At 43.4% G+C, this 27,038-nt stretch overlaps 1 protein-coding gene and 1 pseudogene across 2 annotated transcripts in view; one reads left to right on the top strand and one right to left on the bottom strand.

Annotated features, from left to right (window-relative positions):
- Window positions 1-23,628, bottom strand: part of SAP130 (Sin3A associated protein 130) — a 69,574-nt gene extending 45,946 nt beyond the window's left edge. Inside the window, exons 1-7 of the mRNA XM_080920329.1 lie at window positions 23,557-23,628; window positions 23,003-23,120; window positions 15,307-15,539; window positions 14,309-14,467; window positions 12,835-12,946; window positions 10,528-10,652; window positions 8,940-9,064 (exon numbers count right to left, since the gene is read on the bottom strand). Of these exons, the coding sequence (XP_080776455.1) occupies window positions 8,940-9,064; window positions 10,528-10,652; window positions 12,835-12,946; window positions 14,309-14,467; window positions 15,307-15,539; window positions 23,003-23,120; window positions 23,557-23,610 (926 nt within the window). The 5' untranslated portion in view covers window positions 23,611-23,628. The remainder of the gene's footprint in view (window positions 1-8,939; window positions 9,065-10,527; window positions 10,653-12,834; window positions 12,947-14,308; window positions 14,468-15,306; window positions 15,540-23,002; window positions 23,121-23,556) is intronic.
- On the top strand, window positions 7,732-8,240 carry LOC308423555 (large ribosomal subunit protein eL21-like; annotated as a pseudogene). The gene has a single exon. The product of its transcript is annotated as a large ribosomal subunit protein eL21-like (transcript).
- Window positions 23,629-27,038: the final 3,410 nt, after the last annotated feature.

The raw sequence follows: 27,038 nt of genomic DNA, 5'->3' as shown, positions 1-27,038 counted from the left end.
CCATCCAGGGGATAAAATAAAATAGAACTCATACTAAAAATAAAAGTTTAAAAAAAAGGTAAGGAGAAAGAAGTGAAGCAAGTGGGTAGATGAGAGCTGAGGACAGCTAATGCTTCTTATGGACCTTTTTATGTCTTTACATTTGGAACCTCCGAGTATCAGTGAGGACAGTGAGGGACCCTGCCAAGAGCACACAAAATGTGGAGCAAACAAAATTTATAAGGCCATGTGTCCCAGTCAGGGTTCTATTCCTGCACAAACATCATGACCAAGAAGCAAGTTGGGGAGGAAAGGGTTTATTCAGCTCACACTTCCACATCGCTGTTCATCACCAGAGGAAGTCAGGACTGGAACTCAAGCAGGTCAGGAAGCAGGAGCTGATGCAGAGGCCATGGAGGGATGTTACTTACTGGCTTGCTTCCCCTGGCTTGCTCAGCCTGCTTTCTTATAGAACCCAGGTCTACCAGCCCAGGGATGGCTCCACCCACAATGGGCTGGGCCCTCTCCCTTGATCACTAGTTGAGAAAATGCCTTACAGCTGGATCTCATGGAGGCATTTCCCCAGCTGAGGCTCCTTTCTCTGTGATAACTCCAGCTTGTTGACACACAAAACCAGCCAGTACATCATGTTTGTGAAACTTTGTCCTTGAACAATTTCAGATAAGCAAATCTAGCTTTATGTTAAATTATAATAAACTGCAAGAATGCACTACGAAATTAGGTTGCCTTGCATTGCAAAAGGAAAGAAACACAAGGAACCTGCAAACACGTATCAGACAAAGAGTGGCACTGTTCCCCGTATACCATCCTAAACCTTTGTATTTTGGTTTATAAAAATGCAAGTAGGAATTAGGAGAGAAGCCAGTTGAGTGAAGGATGGCCCAGGAGAGCCCGGGATCTGAGTTAGATACACGGATTCCCATGGTAGAATGAGGGAGAACTCCTGCAAGTTGTCCTCTGACTCGCATGTCTGCCATGACATGTAGGTGAGCACACATGTATGAACATCCAAATAAAATGTAGTAATAATTTTAAAAAGATACTGGTCCTGCATCTCACAGAGAAAAGAATCACTGTTAAGTGACTTCTGAACACTTCTACCTCTGGTTAGTGGAATGCAGTCTGAGCAAAGAGTGATCATTCAGCGATCTGTTGGCTGCAATAATCTATGAAGGACTAGGTTACCACAAGAGTCACAGCTGTGATTTAGTAGATCATAGATTATTGTATGATGACGAACAGCAAGTAACAAGGGTCAGTATTTTAAGGAAGCAACATTTTTAGTGTAAGGAAAAGATACATAGACATGAAATCTAGGAAAGCAAACCAGGAAATGGTTCAGCTGGTTTGCCTTACAAACACGAGGACATGAGTTCACGTCCCAGTGACCCAGGTGATGGCTGGAGGCAGACAGGTAGATCCCCGGAAGCATGAAAGGCCAGCTAGCCTGGCCTATGTCACAGTTGCTGGCTAACAAGAGACTCTGTTTCAAAGGAAAGATGGACGGTACCTGACAATCAAGATTGTCTGTCCTACACTCTCTGTATGTGGGCGCCTACGCCCAGACATACACCTTCTTATTCTAGCTTTTTAAATCTAAGAAAGGAAAATCTTGGTTCACAGAAAGAGACTCAAAGGAATGCCACCCTAGAATGACCAGCACCTCAGAACCTGGTCCTTAGGTGCCGATGCGTCTTTTCACTACACACAGCATGTCTGGAAAGACTGCTATTTTCAAAACCAGAGAAGCAGATAAAGTAAGTGAGCTTGTGGTATTGTATATCAAAAAGAAGTGCCCAAAGATGAATAGTTACCAAAAGGACAGTGGGGGAGAAAAAGAGGGCAGAGGAGAGGTGCAGAGTTCTCGACAGGCAGTCCTTCCAGCCAGAAACTGCTCCATAACGTGCTAAGTTCTCTGATATTTTATTATTAAATAGTAAAGTGGTCGACTTCTCTCTTCCTCCCAAGTTCCATAGGAAAGCAAAATTTCTTTTGTTTTGAGACAGGGTCTAACTGCAGCTCAGCTTGCTTTCAAGCATGTTATATAACCTAAGCCAGCTCTGGAATTACTTTCCTCCTGCCTCAGCCTCCTGACTTCTCGGTGCTCAAAAAATCAGAGGCAGAATAGTTCTGAGGGCTAGAAGCCAAGGATATAGGGCTAAACAAGGAATTGAGAAATGGGTCAGCGAGTCCCACATGTAATAAGCTGCGGTGGTCCTATTTTTCTATTTCTATTCAACTGCAGGATAGTAGTGGCCAAGAAAATGAACATAGGACACTGGGTCTTAACTCAGTGTATTGCCTTGGCTATAAAAAGAACAAATTATAGATAGTTCATTTAGAATAAACAAAATTAAATCAAAGTGAAAACTCAAAGCCAGACATGGCGGCTCACACCTAAGATCCTTGCAGTTGAAAGGCTTAAGCACAGGGATTGCCGAGTTCCAGGCTAGGACAGTAGCAAAATAAATTCCAGGTTAGTCTGGATCCTACAGAATGAGGAGAGGGAGGGATGGCTGGGGGAGGATCAGAAGAGTGAGAGAGTGTGAGAGAGAGAGAGAGAGAGAGAGAGAGAGTCTAGGAAATTGAAATCTACTGAAACTCATGGAAGTAACTGCATCCATAAAACAAAAACAAGACAAATACACGCCCACAGGAAGGAGACAAGCATCAATGCTCAGAGGTCAAGACAGAAGCACCTGCTCCGCTATTTCAGGAACGATGACACGCTTAAGAGGTAAACGTGGGAACGAATGCTGCAGTAAATACAGACAGAAGTACAGAGCAATTCTGCATGCTTGTGGTCTGAGCTGCTTTGGGCTGAATTAGAAACACTTGACCTGAGAAGTTTGAGATCAGCCTGGGCAAAAAAGCAAGACAGTATCTCAAACCAGTTAAGAAACGAAGGAGGGCCGTCTGGTGGTCAATGCCCTTATTCCCAGCACTCAGGAAGCAGGGCAGGCAGACCCTTGTTGAGTTTCAGACTAGCCAAAGCTACACATTGAAACTTTTGCCTTAAAAACCAAACTAAACCAAAGAGGATTACGAGCAAAACTTAGAGAAAAAGCTATTTAAGAAGAGCCAATATAGAAATAACTGGGTACCACTTCCTAAATAAAATGCAGTAAAAATAATGTAGAAAGCATTTTAAAAAAATAACATCTTTTTTCTTCCCAAGAGAGCTGTGCAGCTCTGGCTGTCCTGGATCTTGATCTGTAGACCAGGCTAGCCTCAAATTTAGAGATCTTCCTGCCTCTGCGTCGAGTGCTGGGACTAAAGGTGTGCACCACCACCACCATGCCTAACTAAGAAAACTTTTTATAAACAGCACTGTATGTTACAGATTGAAAATGAACTATAGGTAACTGTCACAACAACTCATATCTTAGGGATGGTGTTACTGCTCAGTGGTAGAGTGCTTTCCTTGTATGCCTGAGGCCCTAGGCTCGAAGATCAATACTGGAAAAAAAAGTTGCTGAGCTCCATAAAGTGACAAGTGTAATAAGTCACATGTGTAATTAAAGTCTTTAGAGAGGTTAGAAGATAGACCAAGCTTAGCCCCAGACTTCTCTAGAGCCACCATTCGGCTTTAGAAGACAAGTACCTAGGAAGTACTCAGAGAGACAATATAGAAACAGGGAACAAAAATACAGAAAGCCAGCCAGAATACAGAAAAAATATAGCAACTAAACCAAGGCTTAGGTATCTAGGAGATGAATCTGAGCATATGAAAGTCACAATATTGCTCCTCCATGAGAAGAAGTCCTTTGGAGCTGGAGAACCAGTCACTAGGAGAGTATGTAAGACATGTTTCAAGGCCTGGACTCAGTCTCAGGTGTGAGTGCACACACACACACACACACACACACACACACATAAGGTTGCTTTGTGAAGAAAAACATTTTATCAATCAAGGGACACGTTAGAGGAAAGAAACTGGTCAAAGGATGGAGATAAAGTAATGAATGTACTTAACAGGAGGGGTACTTAATAGGAGGAGTACTTAACAGGAGGGGTACTTAACAGGAGGAAGCCTCCCCACCTCTTGTCTCTGGAGTCTTATGTCCTGTTTACTCTGAACTATGTACATTATATTTTATCTTCTTTGAGAGTTCAGGAAATTCTATGGAACCACACAGGCCTGTTGTTGTCTGAGAGACAGTGCATTGAATCTTTTCTTCTACTTCTTTCATAGAAATTGGTCTGTTTATACTTGCTATCTCCAGATTACAAAGAAACTGGGTATTAGGAATTTATTATAATTACAGATGCAAGTAGAAAAAACCCCTGATAATTAAGTTTTTGCCTGTGTAATTTGCCAGTGTATCTCTCATGCCAAGAGCAGTGCCTAATATAGAGGAAGCACTCAAAAGCCTGTGTGAATATTCAACATTCATTTGGCAAAACCAAGGGCCATTTTACTGCAATACTCAGAAACACACAGGAAAAGATACTCTAATAACTTGATTTTTAAAAAAGGCCCTAAACCTAGTTATCCTTGGTATATTCAAATCAAATTTCATCCTATCATTTGAATGTAATAAAAATTTATAGGTAATATAAAATTAAAACAACAAAAGTTTATGCTGGGCACTTGTTTCTGTCCTTTAGACAATCTATTTTTACCATCACTAAATATCTGTCTTAGCAGGGGAACTAAGAATGGGAGGTTTCACAAGCCCACGCCCAGCCCAGAGTTTCTCTCCTGGCATTGCCAGAACCAGTTCTGCATGTGTGCTGCCATGTTTCCTGCTACGAGGACTGTCATCAAATGTGCTCTTTCTAAGGGTCACCTTGGTTATGCTGTTTCTTCACAGCAAGAGAACAGTGACCCAGACAGTAGGAAACTTAAGTCCTAAGCACTGCATCTCAATTGAAAATTCCTCAGGAGTTTTATTCTAGGCCTCTTCATTTTATCCATCTTAGATATACTCAAGACATAGTCCACATGTTAATAAATTCTAAGTACATGACTTCTAGCACAGGGGTCTCTTCAACCACCCACTGACAACAATTTCAGTTGCTTCACAGATAAAAGCCACATTCAGGACTGAAGTCATGGCTCAGTGGCTAAGAGCAAATGATGCTCTTCCGGGTCTCAGGTCTTAGCATCATGTGGGTTACACCGGCTCTAACTCCACCTCCAGGGGTACTTGACCCCACTGGCCGCTGCAAGTAACTACACTCATGGGCACACACCTATATACAGACACACATATTGAGAAATATTAAAAATAAATGTAAAATAAGCAAAATTCACTAACAGAAAGGCTCTACAGCTATCCCTTACCAACCAGACTTAACCTCTATGGCTTGGTAGTTTGTTACCCAGATTAGACGCAAACCCCTGAACTCAAGTGATCCCTATTTTAATCTCATGGCTATCTGAGACAACAGGCGTACACTACAACACCTAGCTTTTCTACACATTTCTTCATTCTATTAGCATCCCCTTTCCAACACCTTATCATCCCATTGTACCCACTGAACTTGTTATTTGTCTGCAGCAAAAGACTTGCATTGCATCTTCCATCTTTTTCTGGAGTTTATACTCCCTGCAGTGTAGATGGATGCTCACCCCCCATGTACTCCTCCTCAGCCTCTCTGAACCACAGCACTGCACTCTGCACTGCTGTGTGGTTACTCCCAGGCAACAACCATGAACAAGGCCTGAAATACCTTGGTTTACATACAAGGAAGCATGCTGAGAACCCTACTGTTCTAGTCTTACAGAAACATACTTTAATTATAAAAAGTGAAGATTTTAAATACTTTCTTACCATTCCTTAGCATCTAAGTATCAAATGAGGATGTCTCTTTAGTATACTGTGTGAAGTGCCTGATTTGAAAACTGCAGTTTGATGACCTCAAGACTTGCCCAAAGGCATTATATAATATTAAAAAGTTTCTATATAGCATAAGGAACATTTGTCAGATGGGAAAGAGCAGAAATTTTTGTCAGGTATACATTTATATATTATGCTTATATATTTTATTTATATATGACTATATATAAATAATTTATATTTTTATACTATATCTATATTTATATATTGTATGTATAACCTTTGTCAGTTATACATTAACATGGTGATAATATAAAAAAATATATAAGGAATTACAAATAGTAAACAGCAAACAGAATGAAACTTCTAATATATAAATGGCCTAATGAATGAACAGACAGTTCTCAGAAGAGACAGAAATGACTATCAAGGAAATACAAATTAAAACTTTGCAGATTCCATTTCATCCCAGACACAATGATCATTGTCAAGAAAACAGACAAGCAAGACAGCTCAGGAGTAAATGTGCTTGCTGCCAAGCCTCATGGCCTGAATTCCATTTCTGGGACCTTCATGGAGGAGACAGGAGACTCCCCAGAGCTACCTTCTGATTGTATCAAGTCTATCTTGGCATGTATACAGCCACATAAATAAGTCATACATAAAGAAAGAGAACAACTGTTAATGAAGATGTGGGTAAAGGGAAACCCCCATTCACCAAAGATGGACAAGTAAACTCGAGTAACAGAGAGTAGAAGTTTCTCAAAAAACTAAATGTACAACTACTATGAGACCCAGGCAAAGCTCCCCTGGGCATATTCCCATGACCCCTATCCTACACAGAGGCACTTGTATGCTCATGTTTATTACTGTTCTATTCACAGTAGTAAGGAGCCAAGACTTAGCTTTGATGCCCATCAACAGAAAAATGGGCAACAAAAATGTGGTACACGTACACATGGAGTTTTATTTAGTAATAAAAATGAAATCTTCAAGACACTGCATGGATCTGGAAATCATTAAGTGAGGTAACCTAGACTCAACCAACAGGTAAATTCTCAATTGCAAATCCTTGCTTTTCATTTGTGTGTGTGTGTGTGTGTGTGTGTGTGTGTACACGCGTGTGCAGACCTTGAAACTAGAGTAAGGAGGGACAATGGAACACATGTGACTTAATGTGGAATGGAAACTAATCAGGCTGGAGGAGGCCAGTGGTAGGCAGGAGGAGGGAGGACGGGGAGAGAGAAGAGGAAGGTCCCTACAACCAAGCAAAGGCTACGGAGATCGCTGGGGTGAAAGCACTTGCTGTGCAAGCACAAGGAGCCAAGGTTGAATCCTTAGAACCCACATAAAAGCAGAAGATGAAGTGTGAGGACTGGAATCCAGTGCTTCCACAGAAATGGGAGGCGGAGGCAGGAGGATGCCTGGAAGATCATGGGCTAGTCTGGGATATGCTGAGAACAAAAAAGCCCTTGTCCAGGACAAGATAGAAGGTTAGGACAGACACTGAGGTTGCCCTCTGAGCTCCATATGCTGTGGTGTATGCTTATCCATTCAGATACACAGGCACTGTGTGTGGAAAAAGCCATATGGAAACCCACCACCTTGTATGCTAATTAAAAACAAATAAAAGGGCTGGAAAAGTGGCTCAGCAGTTATGAACACTGCCTACTTTTGCAAAGGTTCAGTTCCCAGGACCCAAGGGGTAGCTCACAACCATCCACAACTCTAGTCCCAGGGAACCCAATGCCCTCTTCTGACTACCACAAGCATTAGGAATGCATGTGATACACATACATACATGTGGGCAAAACATATTCCACAAAACAAGCAGAAAAATCTACAAAACCAAACAAATATAAAAATCTGTTTGTTTCTAATTTGAATTTCATGATAAAAATAATTAAATGAATTATAGTTAAGAATTATGAAATTAGGGCCCCGGCAGCCATCTTCCAGTTAACTCGCCAACATGACGAACACAAAAGGAAAGAGGAGAGGCACTCGCTATATGTTCTCTAGGCCTTTTAGGAAACATGGAGTTGTTCCTTTGGCTACATACATGCGAATCTACAAGAAGGGTGATATTGTAGACATCAAGGGAATGGGCACTGTTCAAAAAGGAATGCCCCATAAGTGTTACCATGGAAAAACTGGAAGAGTCTACAATGTCACCCAGCATGCTGTGGGCATCATTGTAAACAAGCAAGTTAAGGGCAAGATTCTGGCTAAGAGGATCAATGTGGGGATTGAGCACATCAAGCACTCAAAGAGCAGAGACGGCTTCCTGAAGCGGTGAAGGAGAACGATCAGAAGAAAAAGAAAGCCAAGGAGAAGGGCACCTGGGTTCAGCTGAAGTGCCAGCCTGCACCACCCAGAGAAGCCCACTTTGTGAGGACTAATGGAAAAGAGCCTGAGCTGCTGGAGCCCATTCCCTATGAATTCATGGCCTAATGTACAAACAGAAATAAAGGACCCGGACTACAAAAAAAAAAAAAAAAAAAAAAAAAAAATTATGAAATTAGAATAGAACTTCCAACAATTTTGCAAATAGTCCTAAAAATTTAGGCACTCTGTAATACACATTATATAAATATGTGCTGACAATATAAAATCAAAACAGCAACCAGCTCTGTGAAGTGCTGAAGAGGCTCAGTGTCAGCTGAAAGAGTACCGAGCCAAGAGGTAATTCCTTAGGTAAAATAAATAGCATATGCACCTCACTGCTGTGTGGAAAATGCATTTATCTTAATAAATGGAAAACTATTATGTCCATACTAAAGAGTTGCTTTAAAATACATTTCACGTTTTTTAAAGATGTATTTTTAGTGTGTGTGTGTGTGTTCCTCTTGAGAATCAAAGGAAGAGATTAGGTACCCAACAGTTGGAGTTACAGGTGGTTGTGAACTGTCCGATGTGGGTGCTGGGAACTAGACTGAGTCCTCTGAAAGAGTAACAAGTATTCATTCATTCATTCATTCATTCACAACAAGTACTTGTAACTGCTGAACTATCTTGCCAGTACCTTTGATTTATTATCAGTAAATGTTTGGTTTGTGCACTTGTTTAAGAAGCCCCGATCTAGAGTACAATTTAGAAAGCACACTTTTCAGCAAAGCGAAAGGAGAGAGAGCCGACACGAGGCGCCTGTACCTGAGCGCCGAGTCAGCCACATGTGCTGCCGTGGTAGTGATGACGGGAGACTGTGCTCTGGTGGCCGACACTGTGGCCACGACAGCAGGAGGGATCGTACTGGAGGTGGTCACGGGTGGACGAGACTGTGGAGAGAGGAAACATACTTCACTTCAAGTAGAAGGCAAAAGAGAATACAGCAAGCCAAATACTAAAGCTCAGCTTTGAAACTCGGTCTCCACATGCGGGCGTCCATGCCTGGAAGAAAGGATATCGTCTAACTTATTCCTAGGTACGTTACTCTAAGACCTTGCCAGGACCTGTGGCGTGTGCCTATAACCCTAGCACCTGCGCGGCTCAGACAGGAACCGTGTCTATCTGGACAACTTAAACTGTCTCAGAAACCAAACACGTAGTGGGGGTGACAGTGGGAGAGAGCAGGGACACCAGAGCAGGACACACAGCTGAGCGGAGGAAAGCGGCGCTGCACTTACAAGGTTCCGGTTCAATCCCAGCACTGCCAAGCAGGCAGGGAAAACCCTTGTTATAGCAGGCATAGAGGTACAAGTCTTTGTCACAGCCCTCAGAAAGGAGAGGCAGGCGGGTCTGTGTGCACCGCAGGCCAGCCCAGGCTACATAATGAGACTGTCTCAACACACACACACTTTCCTATCTTGTTTAGATAGCCCATGAAATTTAAGAAATAATTAATTTATTTTATTTTAAATTTTTTTTAGGGATAGAGAGATAGCTCAGTGGTTAAGAGCACTGACTGCTCTTCCAGAGGTCCTGAGTTCAATTCCCAGCAACCACATGGTGGCTCACAACCATCTATGATGGAGTCTGATGCCCTCTTCTGGTGTGTCTGAAGACAGCTACAGTGTATACATAATAAATAAATATTTTAAACAGCTCTTTATTAACTTTATGTATATGAGTACACTGTAGTTGTGTGAAGCCACCATGTGGGTACTGAGAACAGACGGGATCCTCTCATAAAATGCCCAGCCATCTCTTCTGAACTTGCATCTCCTTTGACACAGCGTAACTATTAGTACCGAGACTACAGAATTCCTTGAATAAAAATAAACAAGTTCAAGCTCGGCTACTACAGTGCTTACCTGGCATGCAAGAGGTCTTGAGTTTGATTCTCAATATGGAAGGTGTGTGTGTGTGTGTGTGTGTGTGTGTGTGTGTGTGTGGTGGGGGGATGGGAGGAGGACTACCAGAGACGTATTTAGTAGCTGAAAGCTAACTGAAAAGGGACACATCTATTTCTGTGTATAAAATGTGCTCACAGAGCTCTACCCGAGGTACAATCCCGCTCTACTCTGGCTAGCCTCTCCTCAGCACTGTAGCCACCACTGTCATCCTTGTGTCCGTTCACTTCTCTACCATCAGCTGTCTTACTTGTCACTTTCCCAACAAACTCTTATTGTCCTCCTTCCACACTTGCACTGCTCAAAGGGCATCCTCCAAACTTTTCAAAGCTTTAAGAACTCGACCGAGAGAAGTAACCGAGGTTGTGAACCCGCCTCGGCCTCTGGCAGAGTGCATGAAGGGAAGGCACTGAAGCCAGGCTGGCTGAGCATCCCTGACCCCAACATGCCTGGATTGGCTGGTGAATGAGGTGCTGCACTGCTGGCTGTGCTGTAGCAGGATTTGGCAGCTGTGAAGTTGGCCTCAGGACTGTGGTTACTTTAGAGCTGGACATCACAGCAGCAGCAGCTGCACCTGAAAAGACAAAAATAATCAGTATGGCCTACAGAAGCATTACTTAATAAAGTCAATTACGTTTCCTGAGAAAGGCATATCTACCAAAGCCCGGTCTGCATGTGGATTTCAGCTCCAGTACACTGCACACACTGACTCCATCAGCTCCAGTATACCGCACACTGCCTCCATCAACTCCAGCACACTGTACACACTGACTCCATCAGCTCCAGTACACTGCACACACTGCCTCCGTCAGCTCCAGTACACTGCACACACTGACTCCATCAGCTCCAGTACACTGCACACACTGAATCCATCAGCTCCAGTATACTACACACACTGCCTCCATCAGCTCCAGTATACCGCACACTGCCTCCATCAGCTCCAGTACACTGCACACACTGACTCCATCAGCTCCAGTACACTGCACACTGACTCCATCAGCTCCAGTACACTGGACACACTGCCTCCGTCAGCTCCAGTACACTGCACACACTGAATCCATCAGCTCCAGTATACTACACACACTGCCTCCATCAGCTCCAGTATACCGCACACTGCCTCCATCAGCTCCAGTACACTGCACACACTGACTCCATCAGCTCCAGTACACTGCACACACTGACTCCATCAGCTCCAGTACACTGCACACTGACTCCATCAGCTCCAGTACACTGCACACACTGACTCCGTCAGCTCCAGTACACTGCACACACTGACTCCGTCAGCTCCAGTACACTGCACACACTGACTCCATCAGCTCCAGTATACTGCACACACTGACTCCATCAGCTCCAGTATACTGAAGACACTGACTCCATCAGCTCCAGTATACCGCACACTGACTCCATCAGCTCCAGTATACCGCACACTGACTCCATCAGCTCCAGTATACTGCACACACTGACGCCATCAGCTCCAGTACACTGCACACACTGCCTCCATCAGCTCCAGTACACTGCACACTGACTCCATCAGCTCCAGTATACTGCACACACTGAATCCATCAGCTCCAGTATACTGCACACACTGACGCCATCAGCTCCAGTACACTGCACACACTGACTCCATCAGCTCCAGTACACTGCACACATTGCCTCCATCAGCTCCAGTACACTGCACACACTGCCTCCATCAGCTCCAGTATACTGCACACTGACTCCATCAGCTCCAGTATACCACACACACTGACTCCATCAGCTCCAGTACACTACATACCTAAACTCACTTTATCATGAAGAAAATTAAGAAAATGTGTATTCAAGGAACATGTGTTTTGTTTTTAAATTTGTTCCTATGCATTTTAGATTAGTACACAAATAATTTGGGTTGCTGCCTCAAGAGCAGCACAGTATGGTGTCGATGCCTAGACTGTGTCTAAGCTGTAAACACATCAATCATTAGTAACATGTCAGCTTCTCATGCTGCCTTTCTGATCTCAGTGCAGACATCTTCAGTGTAAAAAGGCAAATGGTGTCTTAGCATTTCTAGCAAGGCAGCCTTGATATCCCAGACTCCTAAGAGTCAATGAACCATCGCTATGAGCTGTTAGGTTAGGTTGTAGAACTCTGAGGAAACCTGGTTCTATTTGTTTGTTTGTTTTTTTTTTTCAACCATTTTCAACTGTTTTGCCTTCTAACTGATGATTAAGACTCCTTAAATTTATTACAACTTATTTTAACTTAGAAGAATAAGTCAGTTTTATTGCAATGGATATAAGCATTTAATAAACATTATCAGTGAATGTATCACTAGAAGGCAGGTGTGGGTGCAACCCTGTAATCACAGAAATGGGAAGGAAGAGGTAGAACAGTTCTGAGAGTTGGAGGACAGCATGCCATCGAGTTCCAGGTACATCATGCCTGCACTGCAATACACTGTCACAAACACAACACAGAACAACTAGCCAGGAGGGTGTTGTGTACCTGCAATCAGCATTTAAGAGGAAGCTGCAGGAGAAGCCCAAGTCTGAGACCAGCCAGGGTTACCTAGGAAGATGGCCTCAAAATGACAAGAAACTCTCTTCCTTGTTCTAATGTAGGAAGCACTCAACACAGCATGCTGAAAGTCGGTATTGCTATAGGTTTATCTCCACTGCCCTGTAACTTTAGGTTGATTGTGTATACACTGTCCGCCTGTCCTCCAGCCAATGTCTATTTGCTATTGTATTTCCAGAACTGGGGCAATGTGCATTTGTTACCTCGAGGTAAGTGAGAAGCTCCAATATGAAGAGGGGGCCCAGGAGCATTGCTGCGGATAATGGACATCTGAACGTTTGTGGTCATAATGTGATGCAGGTTACTGGGATGCCCCTGGAGGAAACAGGAGAGAAGACAATTTTTATGAGGTTGGTCTTAGCTACTGCCTACAGAAAGTCAGTTTCCTTCAAACTGGGTCAGGTTGCTCTTGAAAATATCCCCCTTCCTTTTTGCTGTTTTGGGAATTTCCAGGGCAAAAGCATGTATGATTCAAGACTAATTAATGTACAGCCTTGAGTCAGGTACTGTCTACTGTCCACAGCTATACTACCCCGCACACACCCAATCTCAACTAGGAGTATCCCAGGGAGTGGAGTCTTTTCACCTACTGTGTTACACTTATGACCCCTGTAAACGAGCAGGTCAGAAGTAAGTAGACTTCAACTAGTTACTAGACCCCAGTACCAGATAAACATCTGTCTGTTTGCAGTAACCCCAATCTGTACCAGACTTTCCTACACTTGTTCTCCCTTTCCACAGGCTCATTCACCCCACCTCCATTTCTTTTTTTAAAAAACAGATCTTTATATTCATTACTCTTTATTTTATTTCTGAAAGTTCCTAAATACATGTGAGTTAATCCAACAGACACTGTCTTTAAGGCCTTCAGCTCACTCCGTAAGTATTCCAGCGCACTGAGGTAAGTGCATCTCAGTTGACATTTCTAGACTTCTGGAAACTACTTAGCATGGTGTGAAACTGAGAACAAGACATGGCACCATCTTTTTTTAAATATTAATTTCTCTTGAAAACACAAAGGAAAAGAATTTAAAAATTTTTGTTTCTTCACAAATACGTGTTATAATTCAAAGTGCTAAATAAATCAACTATAAATAATGGAATACAATTAAAATTCTAAGTTAAAACAGGACCTTTTTAAAAAAAAAAAATAATGTGCCAATGACCGGGCTATGGCAGCTGCTGAGAAGACACAGCTCCCATGCATAAATCAAAGGACTTCTCTTGCCCCTTGTATCCACTAGAAAGCTGTACCTGCACAACAGCTTCCAGCAACCACAGGGCGTAAGCAGGAGCTTTTAATGTAAATGTTCACAAACAGAGGGCAGAGAAAACCTGCTACACATCTACTATCCTCCAAGAAAACCTAGGCTGCTCCCAACAATACGAGGCAGTCTCGCCTCCTCAGTACAGCCTCCTTTTAATCAGGCACATGTGGAATGTAACTCTTTGTAACTCTGTGATTTTACCAGGAAGGTAGTACAGTGGTGGACAGACATTTTCAGCAGACACAGCCTAGGAACTAAGCGGCCTGGGCGCTGCTCCTTTTGACTTCAGTGCTATGGGCATCAGTAGCCATTGGATTACTTAGGACACTGCTATGCATCCCTACAGTTAAATACATAATGATCAAACAGCTGCTGTTAGAAAACTAACAAGTTGGGAGGAGAAAATGACCTGTTGTCCACTGATTGTTGCCACAGGAATGGCTGAAGCTTGAGGGATGCTGCTCTCCATGGTAACAGTAACCTGTCCTGGAACTTTTGGGGGAAGTGACATGGTAGAAGGGGGTGCAGGAGCAATGGGACGGCTCGGCATGGTGGGCTTCGGGAGTGGCTGCAAACAGAAAAGGACAGGAGACATGTCAATAGCTTTGCTCTAGAGGTGCGTTTTACTTTAACAGCACACAAGTCCAGTCGCAGAGTGGCATACGAAATGAGACAGGCATCATATGGCTCATTTTCTGCAGAACGACTGGTTTTATAGTACAGAGGACGAAATGTACAAACAAGCTAAATGTCTTACTCATAGACACACAGAAAGTACAAAGCAGAACTGGGAATAAAGCCTGGACTTGTACTGTTCACACTATATGCCTTGTCTTCTACACAATTCTGCCTCTCACATCTGCGCAGAAGTAAACAGAACTCTCAGTAACTAAAACATTAACCCAAGTAACACAGAGAATTAGATGCCCAGACACCCCCAACTGAGTCAGCTAGTAAAGCAAACCATGGAGAAGAGTTCCAAGATAAAAGTCACTTAGCATGTATGTAAGCTGAACAATTATCAACAGGTTATATCACATACGGTGGTATACACCTACAATCCCAGTAAGTGGGAGGCAGACCCAAGAAGACTGTCCCAAGTTTGAGGCTAGCTTGGTCTACATGGGGAATTCCAGGCTAGCCTGGACTAAACTTCATTTTAAAACAAATACGCAAATCGATAAGAATAAATCAACAAAAAAGGGTAACAGAAAACTCCTGTGATGCCAAGTGCCCAGGACAGTCCTATCATTGCAGAATAATAACCTCTACATTACAGTGAAGACTGAACTGACCGCCGGGGGAAAGCTGATGACCGCCCCAGGACACAACCCAAGACTCGGTTAGCTTTGTTCAAGGGCAGGCTGTCTTCAGCTGTGCTTCACTGTGAACTCTGAACTCTGTTACCTTAAGTCCTTCCGAAAAAGAGAGAGGTACTGCTGGTGTCAGGTGTGCTGGCGGGGCTGTCACTGCGACAGGAGTGGCTGAGGCGACAGCATGGTGTGCGGGCAGCATCTGTACCTGTGGATAGGGCCTTACCACAACTGGCTCCTGCTTCTCTTCCCGGGGCGGCAGGGAGCTGCTAGGGCCCACGTGCTCCCTGGTACCAACATCAGCATCTCGGCCAGCCTCATCGTTAACTAGTGAAGACATCAAGATGAGAAAGGAATATTACAGTTTTTTTCTAAGGTTAATCAGTAGAAAACAGAGTAGCCCTTGCTGTTAAGCTTAGAGTTGAAAGTGACCAAATCCTTGTGACACTGTTTTTTTTTTTTTTAAATGGAGAAAGGGTCTCACTACTGAAGTCCAGACAAGCCTCTAATTTATGATCTTCCTGTCTCAGCCTTCTGAGTGTTGAGATTACAAGTATGTACCACCATGCTTGTCAAAAGTTATATATATTTGGCAGTAAAAAGAGATGTTTAACCTTCAATCTTAAGAGTTCCTTGCCTGAAAATATGCTAGTACAACAATGGCACAGAGCTTGTGGAAGGAACCAATCAAGAGCTTGTTTAAGCTAAAGCTCACTCCATTAGATGACAACTGCCTGGGTGGCCGAGAACCTGAGACTAGGTAGATAGTCAGGGACTAAGGGAAGATCAAATACGACTGCCCTGCTAAAGGAACATAGCAATAAAATGACTCCTAATGACATTCTGCTAAACTCATAGAACATCATAAGAGAAGCTTCTGCAGTAGATGGGAACAAAGACAGAGACCCATGGCCACAGTATAAAGAATGAGACCTTACAATACTGAATTCTAAATAAGATAAAACCATCAAACCGCTCCCCTAAGGCTGAGAAGCAGAAAAAAAACCTCCTTAAAATGCATCTAATAAAATCTTGGATATTTTATATTTACATTCAATAGACATCTAACCATTTCATAATACCTACATTGGAGTAACACGTACCCGATGAATAAAGAAACCTATGGACATAGAGGCAGGGAGTGTGTCAAAGCCGGAGGGGATGGAGGACACCAAGGAACCAAGGCCTGGTACTCATACGAACTCACAAAGACTGTGGCGGGCATATGCACGGACATGCACAGAGCCTTCATGGCTCTGCACCAGATGGGGTTCTACCGCTGAAAGAAGTGGACACACACACACACACACACACATACACCCCTAACCCAGAAGCTGTCTCCAATTGAAAGATACTTGCAAGTTTTCTTCAAGGTAGTCTTACTTGGAAAACAAGCCACTCCTGAGCCTAGGCTCTATGTCCAACAGTAAATGGCCGACAGAGACTCAATTGCCTCTTTATAGGCTGTCTCATAATATTAAGTCAAGGCTTCCCCCGCTCCTGACACCTGCGGATATAAAGTATGCAGGTTTTGATGATTCGTGAGTGCGTGGGTGTGTGTGTGTGTGTGTGTGTGTGTGTGTGTGAATGTTTCTCTGCATCTATATGCATTTCTTGTACTTTTACTTTGACTCTGTTTCTTTGGTTGTTTCATATTTATTTTATTATTATTCCTCAGATTTCTGTTTTCTAAAAACTTGACAGAAAGGCTATGAATCTGGAAGGGAGGGAAGGGTAGGTGGGGAGAAACTGGGAGGAGTAGCAGGACTGTAATCAGAATCCATTGATGAAAAAAAAATTCATTTTGATAAAGGGAAAAACAAATCCTGTGAACTCTGAAAAACACTGTTTTTGACATATTTTCCTATAAAAGACTGTTTTGTTTTAAAAAAATATATCTGAGTGCTCTCCCGGCATGCCAGAAGAGGGCATCAGATCACATCATAGATGGTTGTGAGCTGCTATGTGGCTGCTGGGAATTGAACTCAGAGCCATCTCTCCAGCCCCTACATCTGTTTTTTCAATACAACATTTTAATGCATCATTAAATGTAAATTTATTCTGCTGACAAGATTGACAAATTCAATATTACACATAAAAGATGAACTTCATTTGTTTAGTCAAAAATGTTTAACTCAATGTTGTGTAGTAATTTCCTATAGACAAACCTTTCATCTTTAAGAGATGCTCTTAAGACATAGGATGTTTTATGGGAGGTGAAACATTCCACCCTGCATCTTATTAAGTTCAGGAAGTAAACAATTCAAAAGTTTTAGGAATTCCCTGGAATTGAGGAGATTCACAGACCCCTCCTCCTCAAGTACAAAGTTGAGAGGCATTCTCAGGAGCTAAGTCACTGGAAGAAAGCAACTGTTAATGATACAGTTCAATGAACTTTCCCAAACTGAAGTCACTCAACACCCAGTTAAAGACCAACACACCACTGGCTACTACTTTGAGCTTTATATAACCAAACTTATGACAAACATATCTTACTTTCATTACTTTCATTACCTACACACATGACTGATGTACACTACTGCGTGAGCCAGAAAATTTTCCTCTGTGCTCTCTGTGCAAGTGTGCTGCCGTTCCACTAGAGCTCTGGCATTGCATGAGAGCAGTCCACTGAACAGTGTTTGCTTATCTAGTCACCATCTGACAAACGTTTGCATTTCCCCAGGCTTTGGCTATTAGGAACAAAGCCTCTATAAACATCTGAGTGCAAATCTCTGGATAAGCATACACTTTCATTTCACTTGATTAAATGCTGAAAGAGCAAGACTGGTCAGTTTTGAGTAGTTGTGTTTAATTTTTTAAGATTCTGCCAAACTGTTTTCCAAACTGACTAGACTGCTAAGAGCTCTACTGCTTCACAGTCACACCAAGGCAGAATGCTCTCCATTCTCCGTTTAGTTCTTCTAGGGGATATACATGGCTTGAATTTTTATTGTCTTGAGGATGAAAGCTGTTCATGTACTTCTTTTAACAGTTTTTATTAGTTGGATATCTATTAAGTAGACAGCATTTGTTTCTAACAATTAAAAAAAAAGTAGGCTGTTTATCTTTCTATTATTTAGTTATAGGCGTTCTTCTACATCTAGGATATGAGTCGCTACAGATACAGTTATTAAAAAATACCCTTATATCCTTTGTTTGGGGCATTCCCTTTGATACTGGTAATGATGTCTTTTGAAATAAGGTTTTTAATTTATATCAACTATTATTTATTTTGTTTTCTCGAGACAGGGTTTCTCTGTGTAAACTTGATTGTCCTGGAATTTACTATGTAAACCAGACTAACTAGAAACTTCTTCCCAAGTGCTGGGATTAAAGGCGTGCACCGCCACCACCCGGCCCAACTGTTTCTTTCATAATTAGTATATATATATATACACACACACATATATATACACATACATACATACATATATACATTTCTTTTGACCTAAGAAATTTTTGCTTACCGCAGATGCAAACTGTTTCTTTTATGTTTTCTTTTAGAAATTAAAAAAACTTATATTTAGTTCCATGGTACTTGTTGAATTAATTTTTTTACCTAAGAAGAAAGTAATGGTCAAAGTCTATTTTCCCCCACATTCTGCACTGAGGCTAGCAAGGTGGCTCTGTGTGTAAAAGCACTTGATATGCAAGTCTGATGACTTGAGAGCTTCATCTCCAGGTCCCAGGGTAGGAGGAAAAGTAACAACAACAACAAAAAAAAATCCCAGACAACAAGAACCAAAAGAACCCAAAAAGTTATTTTCCTACACCCATATTAGTATGTTTACTGAAGTTAATTTCCATATCTAATCACACACTTCTGTTAAAACAAAACCAAAAAAGCCTGGCCATCTATCCATCTAGGAGTAAAGCTATTCCAGGAGTTTGCTTTATTCTATTCATTTATAGTATGCCAATACCCACACTGTCTTGATTATGAAGTTTTGTGATAAGTTGTGAAGTAAGGCACTGATGATTTTCCTCTCTCTGGTCATAATTGCTTTAGAAATCCTTAAACTCTTGGATTTTGAAGTAAATTTTAGAATTGGGCTATCAATTCTAAAAAAAAAAAAAGTGCCTAATGGTGTTAACTATGATTTCTCTACATATATTCATCACGTAGGGAAGAAGCTTCAGTGCTGAGAAGACCAAGTTCTTCAGCCTGTGACCATCAGGATCTTCCACTTACCTAGTTCTCTGACCTCTCGCCAATGTCACAAGTCTTTCTTTGGTCTTCACTTCTACTTCACATCTTAACCAAACTTTCTCCTCCCCCGCAACCCTCTTTTTGTTGAGACAGGGTCTTACTATACAGTCTTAGCTAGCCTGGGACTAGCTATGTAGACTAGGCTGGACTTGAACTTAGAGATCTGCCTATCTCTGCCTCCTGAGTGCTGGGATCAAACGTTGTGCCGCCTCACTAAGTCTTACATGTTCTTAAGTGCATATCCTACTTCGATTTTTTTGTAGCTATTATAATTGAACATTAACATAAAAAATCTCATGTCTAAGCTGGGAAGATGGGTCAGTCGGTAGATTACTTGCTATGTAAGTATGGGACCCGAGTGTGGATGCCCAGTGCCCAAAAAAAGCTGAGCATGATAGCACACACCTGTAACCCCTACACTTGGTGGGCATGGGGTTTGCAGAAAAAGATTCCTGAAGGCCAGTGGCTGGCCAGCGTAGCTAAATCAATGTGTTCCAGGTTCTGTGAGAAACCCTTTCTCAAAAATTAGATGAAAACTGACCAAAAAAGACACCTGACATTGATTTTTGGCACACATATCACCCACAGAAACACATACATTATTTTAAAAATTCATTGTTTATTGCTAGTTTTAGTCATATAATGAAGTTTTGCACATTGATCTTATAGACTATGTTTACTAATGTCACTTACTCTGACAACTTTTCAAAAAAGGATTAAGATTTTCTATATATATATACTGATGGCATTGTTTATGAATAAGGGCTGTTAAATTTCTGCCTTTCTACTTTCTATTGATTGTTATCCTGGTTATCCCTAGTAAAAAAATTTAAGAAACCAGACAATTTTTTAAGCTTTCCAAAGTCCATCTGGCCCAGGTAGATTAATTTTTAACAACACTATTAAACTAAAATGTATCAATCATTTCCTATTAGGCTCTTTGGGAATCATTGTGGTGGTGGGTAGAGTGGGGATGCTGAAGATCCAACCTAGAGATCTGAACATTCAAGATGAGCACCACACCACTGAGCTCATCTCCAACCATGCTTTCACATCTTCAACAAAACAGAATCTTGAAGCATTAGCTATTTCTACTCCTTACCTTTGAACATACACTTTAATTCCTGGCATGCTTAGGACCCCAAATTATCTCTTGTGAAACAAAGCCCTATGTGACTACTTAGGTGAAAACCTCCTCTCTTCCTCCTGCCTCCTATTTCATTGTGCTGAGAGTCTTATGTACTCCAGGATGGCTGAGAAGATGCTGGGCACTAAGGGATGCTCTTGGACTCCAGCTCTTCTGCTTTCTAAGAGTTGTGTTATAAGCATGTACCACCTTATTCCATTCATGTGGTGCTAGGGATGGAAGCCAGTGCATCAGTATGTTCGGAGAGCACGCTGACAAGTGAGTGTGCACTGTCAGCTTCTGCAGGAAGAAGGGAGCTGCATCTCTGATGGTCATACAGCTCTCACACCGGGTCGGACTAGCCAGTCCTAGACTTCACACTGTTGGACTGGTTAGTTCCGGATTTCATATTTTTTGGAGAATAAATTTGATTTACTTAAGTAAATAAAAAGGAAAAAATAAGACAAAAAATACTGATGTTAAAAATGAAGAGGTAGACTGTTCATGAAAACTTTCAAAAAATTATTAAGATCTGAGCTGGGTCTTGAACTCTGTAGAGAGTAGAGGAGCGTGGGAGCAAACTATGAAAACTGTCTAGGAAAGAAGAGATCAGGCTTGACTAGTGTCAAGACCTTCACAGCAAAGCTCCAACAATGATCTCCCGTTCTTTTTTTCCATAATGAACTCTCATTTCTTTTCCTTCAGAAACCAATATTCTTAACTCCATCTTTTAAAATTACAATTGTGTGCATTTGCCAAAGTCAAAATACTGTCACAAACTTGGGGGAAGAATTGTCTCACTCACATAGCCCATGGCCTTGAACTTGCTTGGTAGCCAAACTTGAGCTACACATCTTTAAACTGGTTAGCTTTCAACTACCCAAGTGCTAGGATTATAGGCCGAGTTCACTATGTATAACTAGAAATAAAGAACTTGAGAAGTTGACTACAGTGTGTGCGACCCACTATGGCAAGTGGATGCATACAAGGGTTCAAGAGATGCACAGGATCTGTAATGTTATAGAAGATAAAGTCAGCAAAGACATCCAGAAAATGAGAGGATCAATCCTCAAGGAAGAAAAATCTGGACAGGAAAAAATGCTGTGCCATAGGGAAAATCCTGAGACCATGGATACTAGAAACACCATATGCAGAAAAACCAGTCCAGCAGCAGGTGTAGTAGCTTAAAGTAACAAATAAATCTATAATTAAAAACTAAGTTAGCATGAAGTAGTCAAAGCAGCAGGAATGAGCCCAAAGTGGTATCTAAGGGCCACAGTGGTATCTCACTGGCGGATAAAACCAGCAGGTATGGTGGGATGAAGGTGATCCCAGAGCTGTCCTGAGGTAGGAGGATCCTGAGGCCAGCCTGAGCTACAGTATGAGCCAAGGTGGGGGTGGAGTGAGAGACAGAATACAAACAATGACAACTAGAGACGCCTAGCCTCAGCCTTGGCTTGAGCCTTGAGTGAACAGCAGCGCTTGCCATCAGGAAATAAGAAACAGATGAGGAAGGACTTCACGTCGGCTTCCAATGTAGGCTTAATATGGCGTGAAAATAAACCTGAGGACTGCTCACTGCCTTGATAATTCTTTGAGGGTGGAAGGGGTTTATCTGGTGCATTTGAGGATGTCTAGTACTTCACTTGTGACAATCACAAGTGTCTCTAGACACTGCCGATTATTATAGACTATCACTGAGAATCACAATCTACAGCACTCAAAGGATATGTTACGAATAAAAACCAAGTGTATATATACACCTTTTAACCCTCCTTTCCAGGGCTGGGGCAGTAGTAGCTCACTCAATAATGTGCCCATCAGCCTAGCTTCCTCAGAGTTCCAGTGAGCCACCTTGTGTCAAAAAACAAGGACAGTTCCTGGGGAAGCACATCTGAGGTTGACCTCTGGCCTTCAAAAACACACTTGCATGAACGCATTAACACACACACACAGAACATCTTCACACTCACTGCTGGGTTCTCTCACGGCACCATCAACGTACCTATACCCCAAGAGAGAATTAAATGCAACATACAAATACATTTAAAAATGGTTTTTATGGGCTGGAGAGATGGCTCAGTGGTTAAGAGCACTGACTGCTCTTCCAAAGGTCCTGAGTTCAATTAACAGCAACCACATGGTGGCTCATAACCATCTGTAATGGGATCTGATGCCCTCTTCTGGTGTGTCTCAAGACAGCTACAGTATACCCATATACATAAAATAAATTAAATAAAAGAAAGGTTTTTATAAGCACAGTTTACTAAAGTTGTACACTTATCCTAGCATATATAAATGATTTTAAAAAAAGAGGGAAATGCCTTATTTTAAAAGTGTATCCACACATCCTTTCCTCAAAGTCAATAACATAGTAATTATGAGAAGGAATTTGCTAATTTAAAGATAGTGACATTCTTTAAACAGTAAGCAATACAAAAAAACATCGCTTACCTGTGGCAACTTGGTTTATCAATCCTGTGGAACCACTGCTTGCTATCTGTGACGGTGCCTGGTTAAGCCCAGGGGAAGGGGTTCCTAAACGTGGAAACTGCTGAGAACTCATTTCCACCTGCAAAACAAGTCAGGCTATGATTACCAGATTCTGAAATTAGAACCAACATGGAGAGATCAAAGTATCTTTAGTACCAGTGACATCTCTCAGAAAAACAAATACATCTCCAAGTATCTAAAACAGTAATGATCAATGGCACAGACTCTTGAGGTCTTTTTATGTTCCAAGGCTAAATTAAAAATGACAGACTTTATACAAATGTTGGAGGCTACTATAACCTCCCAAAATGCTTATAGATTGCTACATTTAAAAAGATACTGAATGTTATATAGCCGCCAAATGGAAGTTATTACCATAACCATAGGCTATCAATGTAAAATTTTTATGGAAAATAGTATGGCTCCTTTAAATACTAAAGCCTCACACCAAGGTAAATAGAACCATAATTAGTATGTCATAATGCCCAGCCCCAAGAAAGGATTGGAAATCTTACATTAAGACCCGATGCTTGTGGAATCCTCAAATCCTTTTCCGTAAAGGCCTCCATTTAAGGATTTCCTTTCTTCCTCATCACGGATAACCCCCCTCCCCAACCCGAGACACGGGTAGGATTCTAGAACCACGGTCTCTAAAATTGTCTTCCACTTTTTCCTTCGGAGTCAGGCTTCGCCGATTTCCCGTCTACCCCGGTTATCCCCATTTACTCTCCGAGATCCCAGGACACACACGTTTCCAGACACTCCGGGTGTCGAGGCTCTGTCTCCAGGGGAAAACGTCCCTCTCGGCAAGATAAGCAGTGTGCCCTTTTATATGTAGCCGCCACGAAGGGATCGAGGGGCTCTGCAGGCACAGAGGGAACGCAATTCGGAAAGCGTCTCCGGCCAACCCCAGTTCAGCCAGCCCGCCAGCCACACTCACCGTACGGCCAGCCGAGGCTCCGCTCCTAGTCCTCTTACCACCCAACCTACCCCTGCCTCCCCCGCCCGCTCATTGGCTAGGCGTGGGGTGCATCACTGTATACAGCACCAATCCGCAGCTGCCTGCGCGTTCTAGGCCCGCCCCGCCCTCCCGCCGGCCGCCAGCCAATAAGACGCCAGTCATGCTGGGGGCGGGGAGCAGCCTAAACTCCTTGGCTGGGCCAATAGAAGGGAGAGATAGGCGATCCCTGGCAAGGAGGGCGGGGATGCGGGAGGCCCCGCCCCGGCAAGGGTCTGAAAGCGGCGGGCGCAGGGCCCGGATGTGGAGAGTCACTTTAAACTGCTCTAGAAGCCAAACTCCCTAGGCCGTCCTCCTTCCCGCTGACTTCCCTGCGGAGGCCCGCGTCCGCCACGCCCCCACGCCTGGAGCTGCCTACCCCTCGGTGTTTCTCGTCCTCCTTCGCACCGGTCATCCAGACCCTGCTGCAGACTCAACCGCTCTGCCTAGCTTTCTAAAGAGCTGGAATAAGGACCGCAAGAGCAGTGGCGGTTCTGTCCTTCCCCAGGGACGAGCACCAGGACTGGCCATGCAGTCCCGCCCCCTCGACTCCTCCTCTCCCTCTCCGCTCTCGTTCCGCCATTACCTGGGCGCGGCCACGCCGTCTATAGCTTGCTCTTGTGTGCTCTCCGCCTTTAGGGCTAATGTCCTCTTGCTACGGACCCGCAGCCGGGCCGAAAGCACTCTGTCCCCCACCCCTCACTCCAGCGGGGCTGCTTCCGCCGCCGTAACGAGACTTTCGCTCACTGGCTGCGACAAACCCCGCCCCTCGCCCAGGCAGCCACTCCTCGCCTATAGAGGAGTCGGTCCCGCCTCTTGGAGCCGCAGAGCCCTCTAGGAAATGTAGTCATCAGCTTTAAGAGGGCGGGGCCTGGGCGACTGGACGCGGGCTTCACTCTCTGTCCTTCCGCAGTCGAGTCTGAAAACTAACTAACTGTTCTGCCATTTCTTTTGGGGACCTGGACGATAAAGGTTTCCACGCTTTCGCCTCAGCGAGAAAGCACTCGGTTGAACGTTACCCCGGTGGTGGAAGCATTGGGACGCGTAAAGAGCGAAGGAGGATGATTGTGGCTGCCCCCAGCCGTATCCCCATTGGGCCCGTCTCCCCTTGCTGCATGCACGTAGGATTGGGTCTTAGCATCGTGGGATCGATCACCAGGGTGGCTGGACCCCGCTGGAACCAAACATCCGCCTGGATCGTGCTCAGTGCACACGATTGGATAAGGCAGCTCTACTCTCGCTGAAGTCTTCCGGATTACAAAGAGAGGGGTGGGGTGTTGTTTTGCTTATGGTGGAAGTTTATAGAATTTATGTCTTTGCCAGAGATGGTGCTATAAAATTTTTGTCTGCTAATAGATTACGGACCCTTCTTCTCAGAAGGACACTTAGAACTAGAGTTTTGTGATTTGTTAGAAAATAAATGAAGATCATAATCGATTCTTTGTGACAGGCGTGGGAAGCAGAGAGTAGTTCCTTGCTACCCGAGTTTGAAGTGCCCTTCCTCCTGCTATTTTCCTTTCTCTCGTCATCCTTTAACTCTCTGGTTTCTAAGTAACTGACATACTTCAGCCTGCTCTCTATTTAGGTGGTTTCTGAGCTCATACTTTTTGTTAATTTTTAATTTTCATTGGTGTTCATTCAATTGGCCAGACTGCCTTGAAATTAATCTGTATCTCTATTAGGCCTTGAACTTGCATTTCCTCTGCCCCAGTCTCCAGAATAACTGGGATTGCAGGCTTGTACCATTGCCCCTGACTAGTGTCTACATCTTGTTGAGGTCTGGTCTCAAACTACTCCTTTAAGGTTACTAATACCTACTCAAGGAGCTGATGAGATAGTTCAGCAAGTAAAGGCACTTGCACACAAAATAAATATGTAATGAAAGTTAAAAAAAAAATCAAAAACTGGAGAGGTGGTTAAGAGCGTATGGCTCTTGCAGAGGACCCAAACCAGTTCCTAGCACCCAAAGTGGGCTCTTAGAATCACACAGTTGTGTAGGTATGCCCACACCACCAGGGGATGGTGTTGGGGTACCACATACATATGAATAGCCATTACTGTGCCACCACCTAATAATACTGGAACATGGCATATGTATGAATAGGCATGTCCACAGTATGATGTGATGGTGGGGTACACGGAATATGTGTGAACAGGTATACCTGCATGAGAGCTTTTGTGTGTACACATATACCCATGCCACCACAGAATGGTGCTGAGCCACCACATTCGTGTGAACAGGAATGCCCTTGTAGACATGGGATGGGGCTGGGATATGGCATGTGTGTGTACAGGCATGCTTATGCTTCCACAGCAGTGGTGCTGAGACATGACATGCATGTGAATAGGCGTGCCGACACCATGATGTGATGGTGCAGGGGCACAGGACATCTGTGAACAGACGTGCCTGTGTGGCATTGGGATGTTACAGGCACATGGCACTTGTGTATCAACAGGTGTGCACAGCCACACTGTCATGGAATGGCACGTGGCCACAGCTTGTATGTCAACACACATGCCCATGCCATCAGAGGACGGCACTAGGAAACCACGTGCATGCCAACAGGCATGTGCACATCACCACAGAAGGGTGCTAGGACTTCTTGGCATGCGTGTAAACAGTGGTTCTCACACTGTCAAGGGATGGTGTGTGAAACAGCATGTATGTGAACATCACCATGCGATAGCACTGGTGTGGAAAAGGTGTGCCTACATTGCCACATGACGGGGATGAGACATAGCATGCCTGTAAATAGGTATGCCCATGCCATCCCCACAACGGACGTGGGGGTACACCGTACATGTGAAGATGTGTCTCTGAGCCATCATGTCATGGAGCTGGTACACTGCTGTGTGTAAACAGGTGTGCCCACACCACCACGTGACAGAGCTGGGGCACGGCATACAGATAGGTATACCATCATTGTCACATGACGGAACTGGAACACGGCATTCTGTGAACAGGTTAGCTTATGATGAAATATGATGGTACTGGGACCT

The sequence above is a fragment of the Micromys minutus genome (assembly GCF_963924665.1).
Source record: "Micromys minutus genome assembly, chromosome: 8".
Classification (NCBI taxonomy): domain Eukaryota; kingdom Metazoa; phylum Chordata; class Mammalia; order Rodentia; family Muridae; genus Micromys; species Micromys minutus.
The sequence above is the reverse complement of the archived record's forward strand: the minus strand, read 5'-3'. Positions and strand labels throughout refer to the sequence as shown.